The sequence below is a fragment of the Stegostoma tigrinum genome, chromosome 10 (assembly GCF_030684315.1).
Source record: "Stegostoma tigrinum isolate sSteTig4 chromosome 10, sSteTig4.hap1, whole genome shotgun sequence".
Classification (NCBI taxonomy): domain Eukaryota; kingdom Metazoa; phylum Chordata; class Chondrichthyes; order Orectolobiformes; family Stegostomatidae; genus Stegostoma; species Stegostoma tigrinum.
The window spans coordinates 76,742,437-76,756,825 of NC_081363.1; the positions used below are offsets into that span (position 1 = coordinate 76,742,437).

At 46.1% G+C, this 14,389-nt stretch overlaps 1 protein-coding gene across 2 annotated transcripts in view; it reads left to right on the forward strand.

The window, feature by feature from the left end:
• The window catches only part of LOC125455571 (kunitz-type protease inhibitor 1-like), a 60,564-nt gene extending 46,706 nt beyond the window's left edge, over window positions 1-13,858 (forward strand). Inside the window, exons 5-10 of one of the 2 annotated variants that reach the window (XM_059649289.1) lie at window positions 2,150-2,182; window positions 5,033-5,158; window positions 7,169-7,219; window positions 8,347-8,517; window positions 10,880-10,939; window positions 11,703-13,858. In XM_059649289.1, coding sequence (XP_059505272.1) covers window positions 2,150-2,182; window positions 5,033-5,158; window positions 7,169-7,219; window positions 8,347-8,517; window positions 10,880-10,939; window positions 11,703-11,878 — 617 coding nt within the window. In that variant the 3' untranslated portion in view covers window positions 11,879-13,858. Of the gene's footprint in view, window positions 1-2,146; window positions 2,183-5,032; window positions 5,159-7,168; window positions 7,220-8,346; window positions 8,518-10,879; window positions 10,940-11,702 lie in introns of both variants that reach the window. The other variant, XM_059649288.1, reaches the window with a different exon arrangement.
• The last annotated feature ends 531 nt before the right edge of the window (window positions 13,859-14,389 follow it).

The window sequence follows — 14,389 nt, forward strand, 5'->3', positions numbered from 1 at the left end:
TTTACATAGGCTACACCCCTTTCAACATCCTGTCCAACTCGCCATGCATACCAGCCTGGCCCCACACTTTGTTAGAGGCCCATGCCGGTTTAGTCAGTTGGCATGAGCTGGGTCCCCAAGTGGGAGATACCAACTGTCTCATGCTGCTTCACCTCAGCTGGGGAGAGTGATCTCAAGGTATGAGAGATGTGGAAGGCTGCACAGATGAGCAGGGTGAGATGGTAGCTATGATGTCCCATAGAGTTAATGGCTCTGAGTCTGGAATGACTCTCCTTCGGAATAGATTATGCATTGGACTTGCACCAAGTCAGCATTGTCGGTATTGTCCTGAAACATCTCTTGTGCTCGGCTCAGAATGTGTACCATGCAAACCTTGTTCTGGAGCTGGTGCAATATTTCCTGATGTCCTCTAGGCTGTCTGTGGATAATATAGCCAGCTCACTTGATTGGAATACGCCAAGAATGTGTCTAACCAGAGATTCTACCCCACACCCCTCTTTCCCCAACACCCTCCCCCACACCGCCACTACCCAGACAGACAGGCACAGTACTGAGGCCTTCTGTAGGAGCCTGGGTCTTTAGTACTATTTCTGGAGTGGTGTGAAGACCCATAATGTTTACATTATCCAGTGCCTCCAACCATTTCTTGATAGCACATGGAGTACATCAAATTGGCTGAAGGCTGGTATCTGTAAGGCTGGAGACCACAGGAACGCGGTTGACGTGGATTTTCCACTCAACACGTCTGTGAGTAGCTTGGCTGACACAACTTCTAACTGAAGATCGCTGCGAAAGCTTCAGCCTTATCTCTTGCACTGATGTGCTGGGCCCTTCCATTATTGAGGATGGGGATATTTGTGGAACCACCTTCTCCAGTGAGTTGTTCAGTTGTCCACCACCATTCATGACTGGATGTGGCAGGACTGCAACACTTAGATCTGACCAATTGGTTGTGGGGTCACTTAGCTCTGTCTATTACTTGCTGCTTATGCTGTTTGGTTTTCAAGTAGTCCTGTTTGGTAGATGTACCTGGTTGACACCTCATTTTTGCCCATGCCTAGTGCTGCTCCTGGCATACCCTCCTACACTCTCTCTATTGAACCAGTATTGATCCCCTGGCTTGATTATAATGGTTGAGTAGGGGATATACCGGGCTGCGAGGTGCAGATTGTGCTGGAGTACAATTCTGCTGCTGTTGATGGCCCACAGTGCTTCATGGATGCTCAGTCCTGAGTTGCTGTATCTGAGTTGAAGCCTGCCCCACAACACAATGGCAGGTATTCTTAACATGAAGGTGGAACTTTGTCTCCATAAGGACTGTGTGCTGGTCACTCTTACCAATACTCCCCTGGACAGGTGCATCTGCAGGTTGCACATTGGTAACAACAAGATCAATACATTTCTCTCTTTGGTTCCCTCACCACCTACCGCAGACCCAGTCTAGCAGCTATGCCTTTTAGGACCTGACCGGCTCCATCGGTAGCGTTGCTGCCAAGCTACTTTTTGTGCCTGTGCTTTCGGAGTATTGTAAAGTGTTTGTGTTGGAATAGATACAACTCTGCTTAGCCATTCATTTTGAAATCTTCCAAATAATGTTCTATGTAAGTACCTTGGTTTGTTTTATCTTCCTTTTGCTTAGGTAGACATTAGTTTTATTGTTAAAGGTAAATCGGTAACTTTGTGTTTATTTGATTGAAAGACCGCCGTGCTGAATAAAATGGAGAAAATATGACATATCCAAAGCTGATTTTCGGTGTGGGATCAGACTTCTCCAACAGCACGGTGGCTCAGTGGTTAGCACTGCTGCCTCACAGCACCAGGGACCCGGGTTCAAATCCACCCTCGGGCAACTGTCTGTGCGGAGTTTGCACATTCACCCCGTGTCTGCGTGGGTTTCCTCCGGGTGCTCCGGTTTCCTCCCACAGTCCAAAGATGTGCAGGCTAGGTGGATTGGCCATGCTAAATTGCCCATAGGGTAGGGGGATGTGTAGATTGGGTGGGTTATAGGGGGATGGATCTGTGTAGGATGCTCTGATGGGCGATGTGGACTTGTTGGGCCGAAAGGCCTGTTTCCACATTCTAGGGATTCTGTGAATCAGCTGGGATCATCATAAAGGTACTAACTGTTTATTGTTCTTTCTTCCAGCAGACAAAAAGTCTTCAGGCAGATCAGGCTTGCCACGTGAGTTCCACTTCCACATATATGACCGCTTCCCAATTGCTCACAATAAGAGCTTGCACTTTTGTAATTCTTTTCACTTCTTCAGGAAGTTGCAAAGTCCTTCACAGGCAAACAATTGTCAGCATTGTTGTAGAGTAGGAAATTTTCAACAACAATTTTCCCAAAACAGAGCTGAGGCAAAAGACCAGCTAGGAGAAAAATTGTCCAAGACCGTGGGGACAACTCTCCACCCCTTCTTTGAGATCTACTAGGTAGCTTTTATCCAAGATAGACCAAGCATCAGGTTAATGAAAGGCTAAGCCTCTGACTGTTCAACACTCCGTCAGGTACAACACTGAGTGACAGAGAAGGCTTTTTATAAGCAATACTTCCAAAGTCAAAGATATTGCTTTTAAAATGCTTCTTTTATTTCTTTCTAAGTGTGGAAGATCCTTCATTTAGTCAGCCTTTCTCCTAGGAAACCCCACTTTGACTAGTAACAGGGCATAATTTCATGAATTCGAATTCAAATTCCAAGCGGTTGTCACAAAGATTATCCTCTTCATTTAATAATGTTCCTTCAGACCCTGGTAGCTCATCCTGTGACTCAGCATCACAAAAAAGGTTTTATTTGGGATTGCTTAAATTGTAGTGAGCTTTTGCTGCAGTTGGACAAAGTGGAGCCTAGGGAATCAATGACAACAAAGTGTGCAGCTGGATGAACACAGCAGGCTAAGCAGCATCTTAGGACAGCTGACGTTTCGGGCCTAGACCCTTCTTCATGATTTTTCTGATGAAGGGTCTAGGCCCGAAACGTCAGCTTTTGTGCTCCTGAGATGCTGCTGGGCCTGCTGTGTTCATCCAGCTCCACGCTTTGTTATCTCTGATTCTCCAGCATCTGCAGTTCCCATTATCCCTGGGGAATTGATGATTGTTCTTCTGGAGACAACGGATATCTATTGGAGCTGAGATTTAGCTTATAAATGTGAATCTACAACTTTGATTATTTTGTTTCTATTCCATGCAAAATAGTGGAATTGTTTAGCAGGATGTTGATCTGCATTGTCATAATACGGTAGACTATAATCAGCGTAGAATCAGGAGGCAAGGTTCCTGACTAACCATCTTTCCCAATGATCCATGAGGCAATGATGTTCCAAAAGTCTATTAGCGAGGGATATGTGGGAAAAGCGATTCAGGTGAAGTAGTGAGGCCTTAGCTGTAGAGTGGGAAACAATTCCTCATGAGGAGTCAGGTCAGAGTCAGGGAATGGCATGTTGGCTCAGTGGTTAGCACTGTTGCCTCACAGTACCAGGGACCCGGGTTCGCTCCCACTCTCAGGTGACTGTCCGTCTGTGTGGAATTTGCACATTCTCCTCGTGTCTGCATGGGTTTCCTCTGGGTGCTCTGTTTTCCTCCCACAGTCCAAAGATGTGCAGGTCAGGTTGATTGGCTGGCTTCACTGTATTACACATAGTATGCAGGCTAGGTAAATTAGGCCAGGGCTACAGGAATGGTGGTGAGGGGGAGGTGGTGTGGGTGGGGTGGGTCTGGGTGGGATGCACTTCAAGGGTTGGTGTGGACTTGATGGGCCAAATAGCCTGCTTCCACATTGTAGGGATTCAATGATTCTATAAGAATGAGGTGAGTACAGAGTGGAGTGCTCCCGCTGTGAAATACCACACCTTGGAAAGGAGAGCTATTGACCATTTTGTACAATGGAGAATGAAGTTAAAAGAATCTCTGTAGAACTGACCCTCAAAATATCTGATCAAAGTAACAAATGGCTCAGGTACAATTTTACAAGGTTTGTCTTTGAAGCGGTTTCTATGTAAAGCGGAAGAGAATATCAAATTCTTACTTAGATCACAACTGGAACACCAGTGTGCACAATTTCAGATGTAATAGGAGTAAGAAGTCATTTTTTAAAAAAGGACAATGTTTGATCCCAGAACTGAGAGGTTATGTCAGATGGGGATGAATGACCAATCAGGTGCTCACTCTTTGGAAGACAGCGGACTGAGAAGTGACCAAATCAAGGTCTTTAATTAGCGAGTATACGAGGCAGACATGGAGAAGATATTCTCACTTTGTGGGACGGAACGAGCCAAGAATTGTGCTCACTCCTGAAGACAGTGATAAGTTTAGCAAAAACCTCCCTACCCAGGGAATGGTAAACATGTGGGACTCCCTGCCATCAGGAAGAGTTGTGGTAGTTTTAGGGAGAAAGAACTGAAGGGTATGGGTGGAAGGATGAGAGGGAGAGGCTTGAATGGAGCAGAAATGCTGGTGCAGACCCGATGGGCTGAATGGCCTGTTTTCTCCTGTCATATCTATTCTGCTTGCATTGAAAGTCAGCTAGGCTGAACCGTCAGTAACTGTAAATCGGAGGATGTCATGACTAGGTGCTCTGATCAAACCACATCTCCCGTGTTTCTGCGCACAAAGATGCCAAGCACTAGCTGAACAGCTGGAGACCATTTAGGGAAAGAAACCTCCAGCTGATCCCTTGTCTCTGAAGTCAGAATTTTAATGAAAGGTGAAATTCGGGTTTTTATGACCAGGGCAGGAGATTCCTGAAAAGGCTTCACATTAAATTGCACAACGATAACAAAATGGTATAAATTAAATCAATAATGGGTAAATGTAGGACTAACAGCACATTGCGGTTAAACCAGGATAGTTCAGCCAAGGCAGGAAGGGAGAAAAAGCAATGTTGGCTTTTCTTGTTGGATACAAAGCATCCAAATGGACACAGCTTCGATGTGTTCACACCCTAAGTGATGATGATCAATGACTGAGGAGTGATTGAACTTCTGACCGTCACTGTTACACTGCCCGGCTCACTCTTGCCCTTTCATTTCTCCTCAGAATGCACAGGGAACTGCAGTGAGGACCAGTTCAAGTGCAGTGATAACTGCTGCATTGATAGCAACCTCGAGTGTGATGAAACTCCGCATTGCAAAGATAAATCGGATGAGGCCAGCTGCAAGCACAGTGAGTTCAACCTTCAGACAGTAGTCAATCTTTGGGTGATCCTGCTCCATTCCAGGTCAGGTTGGAGCATCTGCATCACCGGTGTACGCAGCCCATCACGTTTCCTTGCTGTTTTTCTCGCTCTTTCGCCATAATCCTTGAACTGTAGACAGGAGACTATAGAACCTATGGTGTCTGTGCCCGCTTTTTGAGTGATCTGCCCACTTATTCCCACCTCCCTGCCCTCACCCTCTTTAATCGGCTCACATTTTCGACACCTATCGTTTGGATTCTGCTTCCACTCCTGTTTCCAACGTGTGCACGTCTTGAACCCCTTGCGTTAAAAAGGAAAATAAAGCCCTTGCAGAGATAGGAGTTGAAAACATGTTTGAATGAAATAGGAGTGCAGAAGTGAGGCCATAGGAAAAAGCATTATGGTCAAAAGAAAAGCCTTCCAGCCCCACATCAGACAAGAGAACAGTCAGACATGATGCACATGGCCTTTCAAAACAGGGGAGAACACTGTGTGTGATCAGTATTTGTAAAGCAAAGACTTGAGCAGCCCATTTTTTCCAAACAGAACCATTCTGAGTATAATCAATCCCTTTAAGAATGAGATAGCAGAGATCAATGTGCTAAATAGGCTCAAAAACATCTTCCCAATGATGGAAGATGCATATCTCTTTGGTCCAAGGAAAGGCCAGAGAGGGGATTGATTAATGACCATTGGTATAGTGTTGGACACTGGCAAAGGGACTAGTGAATTGACAACAGGCTAAAGTGTATTCTAAAATGCTGTTAATACAGATACAGCCATCATCAGAACCAGTAGTTTCACTTCTCATCTTCTTCAAAATGAATAGACTCGATTGTCGAGAGTAAGCTTGAGGAATTTCTCTGTTACAAGCACCAGATTATCAATGGGCAGCCTGGGTTCCAATTGGAAAAATGCTGTCTGAACCTCATCCCACCTTTTCAGAAAAGTAACATTTTCTGGTATACCCCTGTTTAAAAATGGTCACCTGACAGCTGTTGGCCAAGTGCCAGATCTGGCAGCTCAGCAGTGCCACCTGGAGAAGTGGTCACCACTGGGACTGCACCTGGCAACCTATAGACTGTGGGGAGAGCCTATGTCATAGGACCCCTCAACTTAATTTCAAGGTTTCTTGGAAGTGATAGCAATCTGATTGAAGGGTTGGAAACATGAAGCACAGTTACAGGAGTTATGACCACGAGGGCCGGGTAGAGAGGCCCTACAGAGTTTGTGGTTGACGTCATCACGGCTTAGAATATCATTGCAACTCCAGGGGCCAGGAACAGCTGTGTATGTGCACTTGGCTAACACTGTCGACTGGCACATCCAGGGTTTGTCCCTTTTTACTGAGGAAAGTGGTGTGTGCACCACCAGATGGAGCCAGGACTGGTTTGCATGTGACAGCACTGACAGTTCATCAAACACAGGGTGGTCTGCAAGCAATTGGTGCACAGAAAGACAGTGAAGCCCGAGGCTTCACAGGAACTTGACTGCCAGTGTTTCATCTCTCATTCCTGTTCTATCAGGTATCAGTTTGTCCGCTGGGGCCACAGTGGGCAAATCGTGTTAAGTATAGGCAGGAAAACAATTACAGACACACTTCCACAGTTTGCCACCAGCTTGCAAATAACAAGAGAATGTCTGGATGATTCTTGTCCTTTATTCATCCCCTCGTCCTCTTTCCAAGCCAGTTGGATACTTCTGTTCATTCACCTTAGGATTTGAGCCTGGAGCCTTTCTGCCCTTTCCATTTGTTTTCTTTTGCCCTTCCGGATCAGATTTGTGATCAGCCCAGGAAGTGATGACCCAGTATCTCTATTCATTTATTCTGTCGCAACCTGCTGCCTCAGTTTCTCTTGTAACTGAGCGCAACCTTGCATTATCCTGAGAAGCTTTCCTTCTGTTCTGGCCTGGCTGTCTGTTCATGTGTATCGCTACAGGAAGAGGTTGAAATGAGTTTATTGTAACAAATTCACCTTCTGGCATTTGTTTTGCAGTAAGGGAACGATTCAACAAACTGCTGGACATAGACATCCCCAAGGAGAAAGGTAAACTTTTCAATGGAAGATGTGCAATACATACTAGATCTCCCATGCTGTTTAATTGTCATGGCAAGTGTTATGGTGATCGTTGGGCTCTTGGGCGGGAGCAAGCTGGGTGGTCTCTTGCTTGCACTGACTTGAAGCAAATAATGTTTGCATTTTCAGTGAGATCTATTGTCTACAACAACAATTTTGTGCGTGTGTGTAGCCCCTTGACTTGGGAGTGTCAGGGGCTATCCCTGCCACTGGCATTTTCTGATCTATCCCTTTTAAAAGATGGTCACCTGATTCCCCACCAGGGAGATGGCAGCTCAGCAGTGTCACCAGCAGAGGTGGTCACCACTGGAACTGCACCTGTAAGATGAGCACATCTGGCTATCAACCATGCATTTTCTGGAGCCCCAACAAGGAGAATGGGGGTTTCAGAGAGGTGAGGGCAGGCATGTTCCACCAAAACCAATGGGGAGACCCCACCAGTGTTTACATTCAGGTGGAGAACAGCTTCCCATGCAGAAAGAGAGCCTTAGTTGTTTGCTTAAGAAACGCAATAGTGTGTGTCTTCCTCAACTTTTCCCCAAAACGAAGGCGAATGATGCTTTAAACCCCAACTTCCCCCCCTCCTTTTTAGAGGTCCCATTCCTAGCACCCAGCTCTTCCCTGGGGAGCTGGTAAAACTCAGGCCTTTGCTGTTGATGAGTGGCCCACTGAGAACATGCAGATCGATGATATAACTGTAGTTTTGCTGAAATGTCATTGCTGCACAGAGGAATTGTAGAACCATATCCAGTTGAAAACTGAAACATATTTGGAAGGGCAGACTCTGGGAGAAAGTGAGAGGGAGGGACACATTTCTGTAAGTGGGATGATGCATGAGATTAGGTGGGATACACAGCACAGTAATGGGCCCTTTGGCCCAAATACTCCTCGCCGTACTTATCTTCCACTTGTCCATGCATCCCACCTCATTCTCCCCTTTCTCTCTTCTGTGTGTGTGTCTCTCTCTCTGCTCACGCGCTCCCTACACGCTCTCTGTCCCCTCTGAGTTTGCATAGAAGTTTCTCTGAACAATGAGCAGGTTGTGGTGGTTGCATTTTGGAGAGTTAACTTGCATTGTCCCTGTCTCTCTCTCCCAGCTCGCTGTGTGTACCCACCCATCACTGGCCGCTGCCGGGCCGACTTCAGTCGCTTTTACTACAACCCGTATTCCAGGTCCTGCGAGCGCTTCACGTACGGAGGCTGTGACGGCAACGAGAACCGCTTTGAAACGGTGGAGGAATGTCTGGCTGCCTGCCGCGGAGTGACAGGTAGGACCATGTGCAGCCTCCACACCATTGCCCTTGGCGCCAGAGAGACATCTGCATTCCCCCAGCATTGTACTGGGTCCCAATGGAGCAAAAGTCTTACCACAGAATAGAATCCCAGTTGAGCAATATCACTGCAATCAGACAAAATCAGTGCTGCAGAGTTAAAATCAGAGCCTCCTCTCCGATCTGTCATTGCATACCCTCCAGCATCAAGGCCTGAAGTTGGGCCTTGAGCCTCATTTCAATACATTTGCATGACTGTGGCATCTCCAGAAGGTGTTTGACTGTTTCAGAAGACACGTTCTTGGCAGTTTGCACCCGGCCCTTAGGAGGGAGTGAGCTGGGTGGAGTCTTGCTTGCACTGACTTAAAGCAAATAATGTTTGCGTTTTCAATGAGACCTATAGTCTACTACAACAACTATGTGCGTGTGTGCAGCAGTTTGACTGTGACAAAAAGGTGCTTTACAATGCCATGATCAAACAAAATCAAGATGCTGAAACCCACTAGGAGATGTTAGGACAAGAGATCAAAAAAATTTGGGCAAAGACATAGGGCTTAAGGAGTGACTGAAACAGAGTTGGAGCATTATAAAGAGACAACTTCAGACCGTAGAGATATGGAAATGCTCATGGAGATTACAGAAGGGGGTGCAGGGTGAAAAGTAGACATTTGGAAACAAGGACAATAACTTTCCAAGTTCTACGCTGTTCAACTTGGAACTATTGTATGATCAATGGGGAGTGACTGATTTGGGAATATGGGGACCTGAGTTTACTTTTCAAATGAGTCGATGAACTGGGCTGCTTCGATGTCTGGATTTCAGAAGAGTAAAAGGTAATGACATGAAAGTGTACAAGGCCCTGGATGGGCTTAACGAGGCGAACATGGGAAGGCTATTCCTTCTGGTGAGTGAGTCCAGAGCTAGTGGGCACAGTTTTAAAATTAGAGGGCACCCTATCAGGACAGATTTTGCTTTCTCTCTGAGGCTGAGAGAACTTTGGAAGGACTTGCAGGTGGAGTCATTAGATATTTTCAGGGCGGATAAATTCTTGCTACACAATATAACCAAGGATTACGGGCAGGTAGAGGAAGTTAGAGACACAAACTGATCAGCCAATTATTAAATCAGAGAGCAGGCTCTGAGCCAAATGGCCTACTTCTGTCCTTATTTCCTATATTCAGAAGCCTGGACAGAGTAAATCCAATGCCTACTGCTATCCAATTTCACAGCCCGGAGAGTATCAAATCAAGGGAGAAGTTCAATCACTCTGCTGCAGTGTTGTCTCCCTTGTGGCTCAGTGGGTAGCCGCTATGGTCCTGAATCAGAAGGTCTCTCGGTTCAACACCCATACCAGAGTACTTGAGCAAACAATCCAGGCTGAAAATTCAGATCAGTACAGAGGGAAATTGAAGTAAAGTAATTGCTGTTCCTACATTCCAATTGAGATTACACTCCAGAAGTACTTCATTGGCAGCAGAGCACTTTGAGATATTCAGCAATTGAGAAAGGTAGCACGTAACTGCAAGTTTTGCTCTTTCCGAGTTCATCTGAGGCTCTTGAGTGGCACAAGGTACTTGTAAATGGGCAGAGTATAACATGGGGACAGGAATAAGTCCATTCAGCCCTCAATTTGTAACAGACTGGAGTGGTTGAATGGCTCATTTTTCCCCATCCAAAAATCACAACTAGGGTTTAATCACGTTGGCGTATTGTACAAATAATCCAAGGAACAGGAAGTCCAAATAAAGCCACGGCAACTTAAGAATTTGACTATTTTTTTTAAAAAAGGAAATTTGGGAATGAAGTGTTGAATTCTTGTCAGAACCCAGATGCTTCATTAAATGGCTTTTAGGGAAGCAATCTTGCTGTCTTTGCCAGCCCAGTCTACACATGACTGCAGACAAACACCGTTGACTGACTGCTGAAATAGCCGAACAGACTGGGCAGTCACATCAAACCTACTATCAGTGACTCTTCAATGACGGACAGACTTTCAGTTGGGAAACAAAGGATGTTTGTAGGTGTTTACTGATGGCACTGGAAGCTAAAAGGGCCAAGACCCCAATCTGTTCTGAATTGCAAGGACATCACCAGGAAAGTGATTAACTCAAAGGTTTTTGTGCCTCCCTGTGGCCTGGTGACCCTGCAAGAACGTGCTGCCTGCTTCGATGTGCAGGGAACAGGATGATGAGCCATCTCGTCCAACTGCTCTGGAGTTTCGAACCATCCCAACTCTGCCTGTATGAATGGAGGGGATACATACCTTTGAACAGGTTTCAGATCTAATCATTCATGCTGGATCAGACTTTGTTTGGAATGATGTTCTGACCCCCGCCTCATCCTATTTTTTTTTTTGTAGGAAAGGATGTGTTTTCCCGGGGCCTGTTTGAAAGGCAGAAAGACGAAAAATCTTCAAATGGTGAGTATTCCTTTGGGTGGGAGGTAAAAAGGTGGTTTTAAAAGTGAAGTTAGCAGAGGATGAAAATGGGGATGGATTTAGTGTGGGAAGCATGGAGGGTAGAGAGGGAGTGATGGTGAGCAGGATGAAGGGTTAGCAGGGAGTGACAGTGGAGAAAGAGCTGAAGGGTGGAGAGGGACAAGGGAGGGAGTGACGATGAGAAGGGTGAAGGATTAGGAAGGGAGTAATAATGGAGAGGGTATTAAGAGTCCTGCAATCCCTACATTGCAGATAAAGGCTATTTGGCCCATTGAGTCTCAGATGAGCATCCCACCCACTCCCATAATACTGCATATGGTTTTTACCATGACTAAGCCAGACAGCCTGCACGTCCCTGGACACGCAGGGGCAATCTTCTTTTTTTTATCCAACCTGCACATCTTTGACCTATGGGAGGAAACCAGAGCACCCAGAGGAAACCTATGCAGTCACTGGAAGAACGTGCAAACTCCAAGTCTGAAATTGAACCGGGGCCCCTGCCTCTGTGAGGCAGCAGTGCTAACCACTGAGCCATCATGCTGAGTGGGATAGATTAGGAAGGGAGTGGAGAGAGATAAAGCACGGAGAGGCATTAGGGAGGTAGTGACAGTGAAGGGGCATTAAGAATTGTTAAGAGCGTTGTGTGACAAATCTCTCTCTGTGTGTGTCTCTGTGTGTGTGTCCCTCTCTGTGTGTGTGTCTGTCTCGCGCTCTCTCCTGAACTGACTTATCTCTGTCTCTGAAGCTGGCGTTGCCATTGCTGTGGTCCTGGCCATCTGTATCGCTGCAGTACTAGCCCTTGTGCTCTACTACCTGCTGAAGATGAAGAAACAGAACCGCCGGCAAGCAAGTCTGCCCAGTTCCACTGATTCCACAGATGAAGCAAAAAAGCTGGTGGCATTGAATTCGAAGCCTGTCTGAGGCAGGCGGTGGCAATGATCACCCATTTAAGACAATGGGTAGAGGGGGGAGGGAGGGAGGGGCGGGAAAGTACAGGGCATGAGCTGACCAATTCCTGTTTATAGATTATAAAGTAACATTTCCTTTTGAGCACCTGGATGAGGTGGCAATGACGCGCTTGCAGACGTTTTGTTTAGTCTGTACAGGTGCTAGTCTGGTCGCCCAATTGCCCCAATTGGATTTGGCCCTGTTTGAGTAAACAGCTGTTTCATTCCTTCATGGGATTCCTGGTGACTGTCCTCAGTATTTTGCTGCGCTGTGAATCAATGCCATGGGCCCATGATGAGCACACAATTGGCCGTTTCCTCTGAATGGGTGGGACTGGGGACGGTGAATTTAGGAAGTCAGCTTTTGGGGCTGTTAGATACAATTTGGGAGATGGGGGCTTGGGATTTACAGGCGATCAGTCCAGAATCCAGATGTTATCTTGACCTTCAACTTTGAGTTTAGCCTTGGTGCACTGAATCTTCTCATCACGTGATGATCAGACTCCACAATAAACATGGGACAGGTTGGTTTCTGACAATAACTCCCACTGCCCCATTCACAACTGCTGAATACCTGCCAAATGGCTCATGCATTGGTCAGTGTTATTTCACTGCTGGCAAACAGGGCTCTATCTATCTGAGCATGAAAATCGAACCACTGCAAAAAAAAGTGTAAGTTGTGTTTTTTGTCAGTACTGTCTTTGCTTCCCAAACTCTGTCAATATCTTTTTATCCCTTCCCTCCCCCTCTGTTTCTCTCCCCCTTCTCTTTCTCACTCTACCTCTTTGCTTCTGATTTCTGTGTCTCTCTCCTCCCTGTCATGCCAATCTCCATGACTACTGTGCTCCTCCCACTTTATCTCCCCAAGGTGTTTCTCTTCTCCGCCTGCCAGAAAGAGTGGGCTCAGTGTGTTCCTTGGGCTACCTGTGTTGTGCGTATTTGGTTCTGTGAGCAGAGGTTCCACGCAGTCTGGTCCCTGGCTGTCCAAACAGGAAGTGGGGGGGAACACATGAGATCAGTGTGAAGGTTTCCCATACGAGAAAGTCTGAACAGATTAATAATCAAATGTGTACAGATCTTGGTGCCAATTGTATTCTTCCTATTTAATAACTAGCTTTTGAGACTTAGGTTAAACGCAACTCCTATCCTATTTTAGTCAGACAAGTGGGTGCCCGACATACTGGTGAAAACTCATCACTGTGCAGCACAGTATACCCCTCTCAAATTTATTTTTTAGTCGTTGGCTGGTGGGATGTGTCTTGCTTCCTTAACTCTAAAGACTTCATGATTATAGCAAAAAGCATAGAATTCCTTAAACCAGTGTGTGCAGGAGCTTTTCAGAAAGCTATCTAGCTGCATAGCTCAAATGGAACCCTCTCACTCATTCCTCTTCCTCCATTATTCCTTGATAACCCTTTCTCTCCTTGCCTAAACTTGTCTGTTAGTGTGTTAGTAACCAGACAACAGAAGGGAAGTGACTCGTCTCACAGTAGTCACTCGATAGCACTGGGTTACCACGAGTCATGTGGGCCATCTCATGATCTGTGCAGTCGTATGCATCCCTCAATGTCATCATGAGCGGCTTGTGTGAACGTTGAATCATTTGTGGTTGAGGCTTTTGGCTTCCTCCCCCAGTGCTTGATACTTGGCCCATGGAGGGGCACACAGGGTCAAATTGTAGAGCCCAACCTCCGTGCCAGTCAGAATTATGGGCCCAACGTTGCAGCACTTGCAGTTGTTCAGTGAATGCATTTCTATTGGAAAGTTCACTCCCTCAGCCTGAAGCTTCAAAGTCACTTTACCGCCTTGGGGCACTCAAAGGGTTCATTCAGGCTACTGCATTTATAATGCTCCCAGTTTTTTTTTTTAAGTTCTTTTTATATACATTGAACCACCTTCGAATTATTCCACAATATCCAATGCCATTTGAAGGAATACCAATCTGTGACGCGCCCCCCCCCCCCCCCCCCCCAACAAAGAGTATCGATAATTACCTTCCATCCAAAATATTGGATCTGGGAATGATGCACAGTAGTTAATTCCCCTGCTTTTCATTGAGAAATCCATTTTCTGGATGTGTAGGAACCATGATGGTTAAGATCAAAGGGAAGTCAAGGGTGCTGCTATGCTGCTGCCTTTGTTCCATTGCATTTTTGTTGCCACAATTTTAACTTTTGTTTCTTGCAGAATCTTTATTGCTGTCTTATCCCTAGTTACTGATGTGACATATTAAGGAGCTACCCTTGGCAGCATCCATTGATTTGTTTGTTTGAGGAGGAATTGGCTGAACCTGATCCTGTCTCTGTGTGTGTGTGTGTGTGTGTGTGTGTGTGTGTATAGAAAGAGGAAAAACCTGAATCTGGGATCCAGGCGTGCTGGTGTTGCAACTGGTTACGCAGCAGTACCTGGTTAACACCACAGCTAAACAATGAGACAATCAACTGCCTTTAGATTTGCAGCCAAATAATCCACCTGTTTAGGGAAG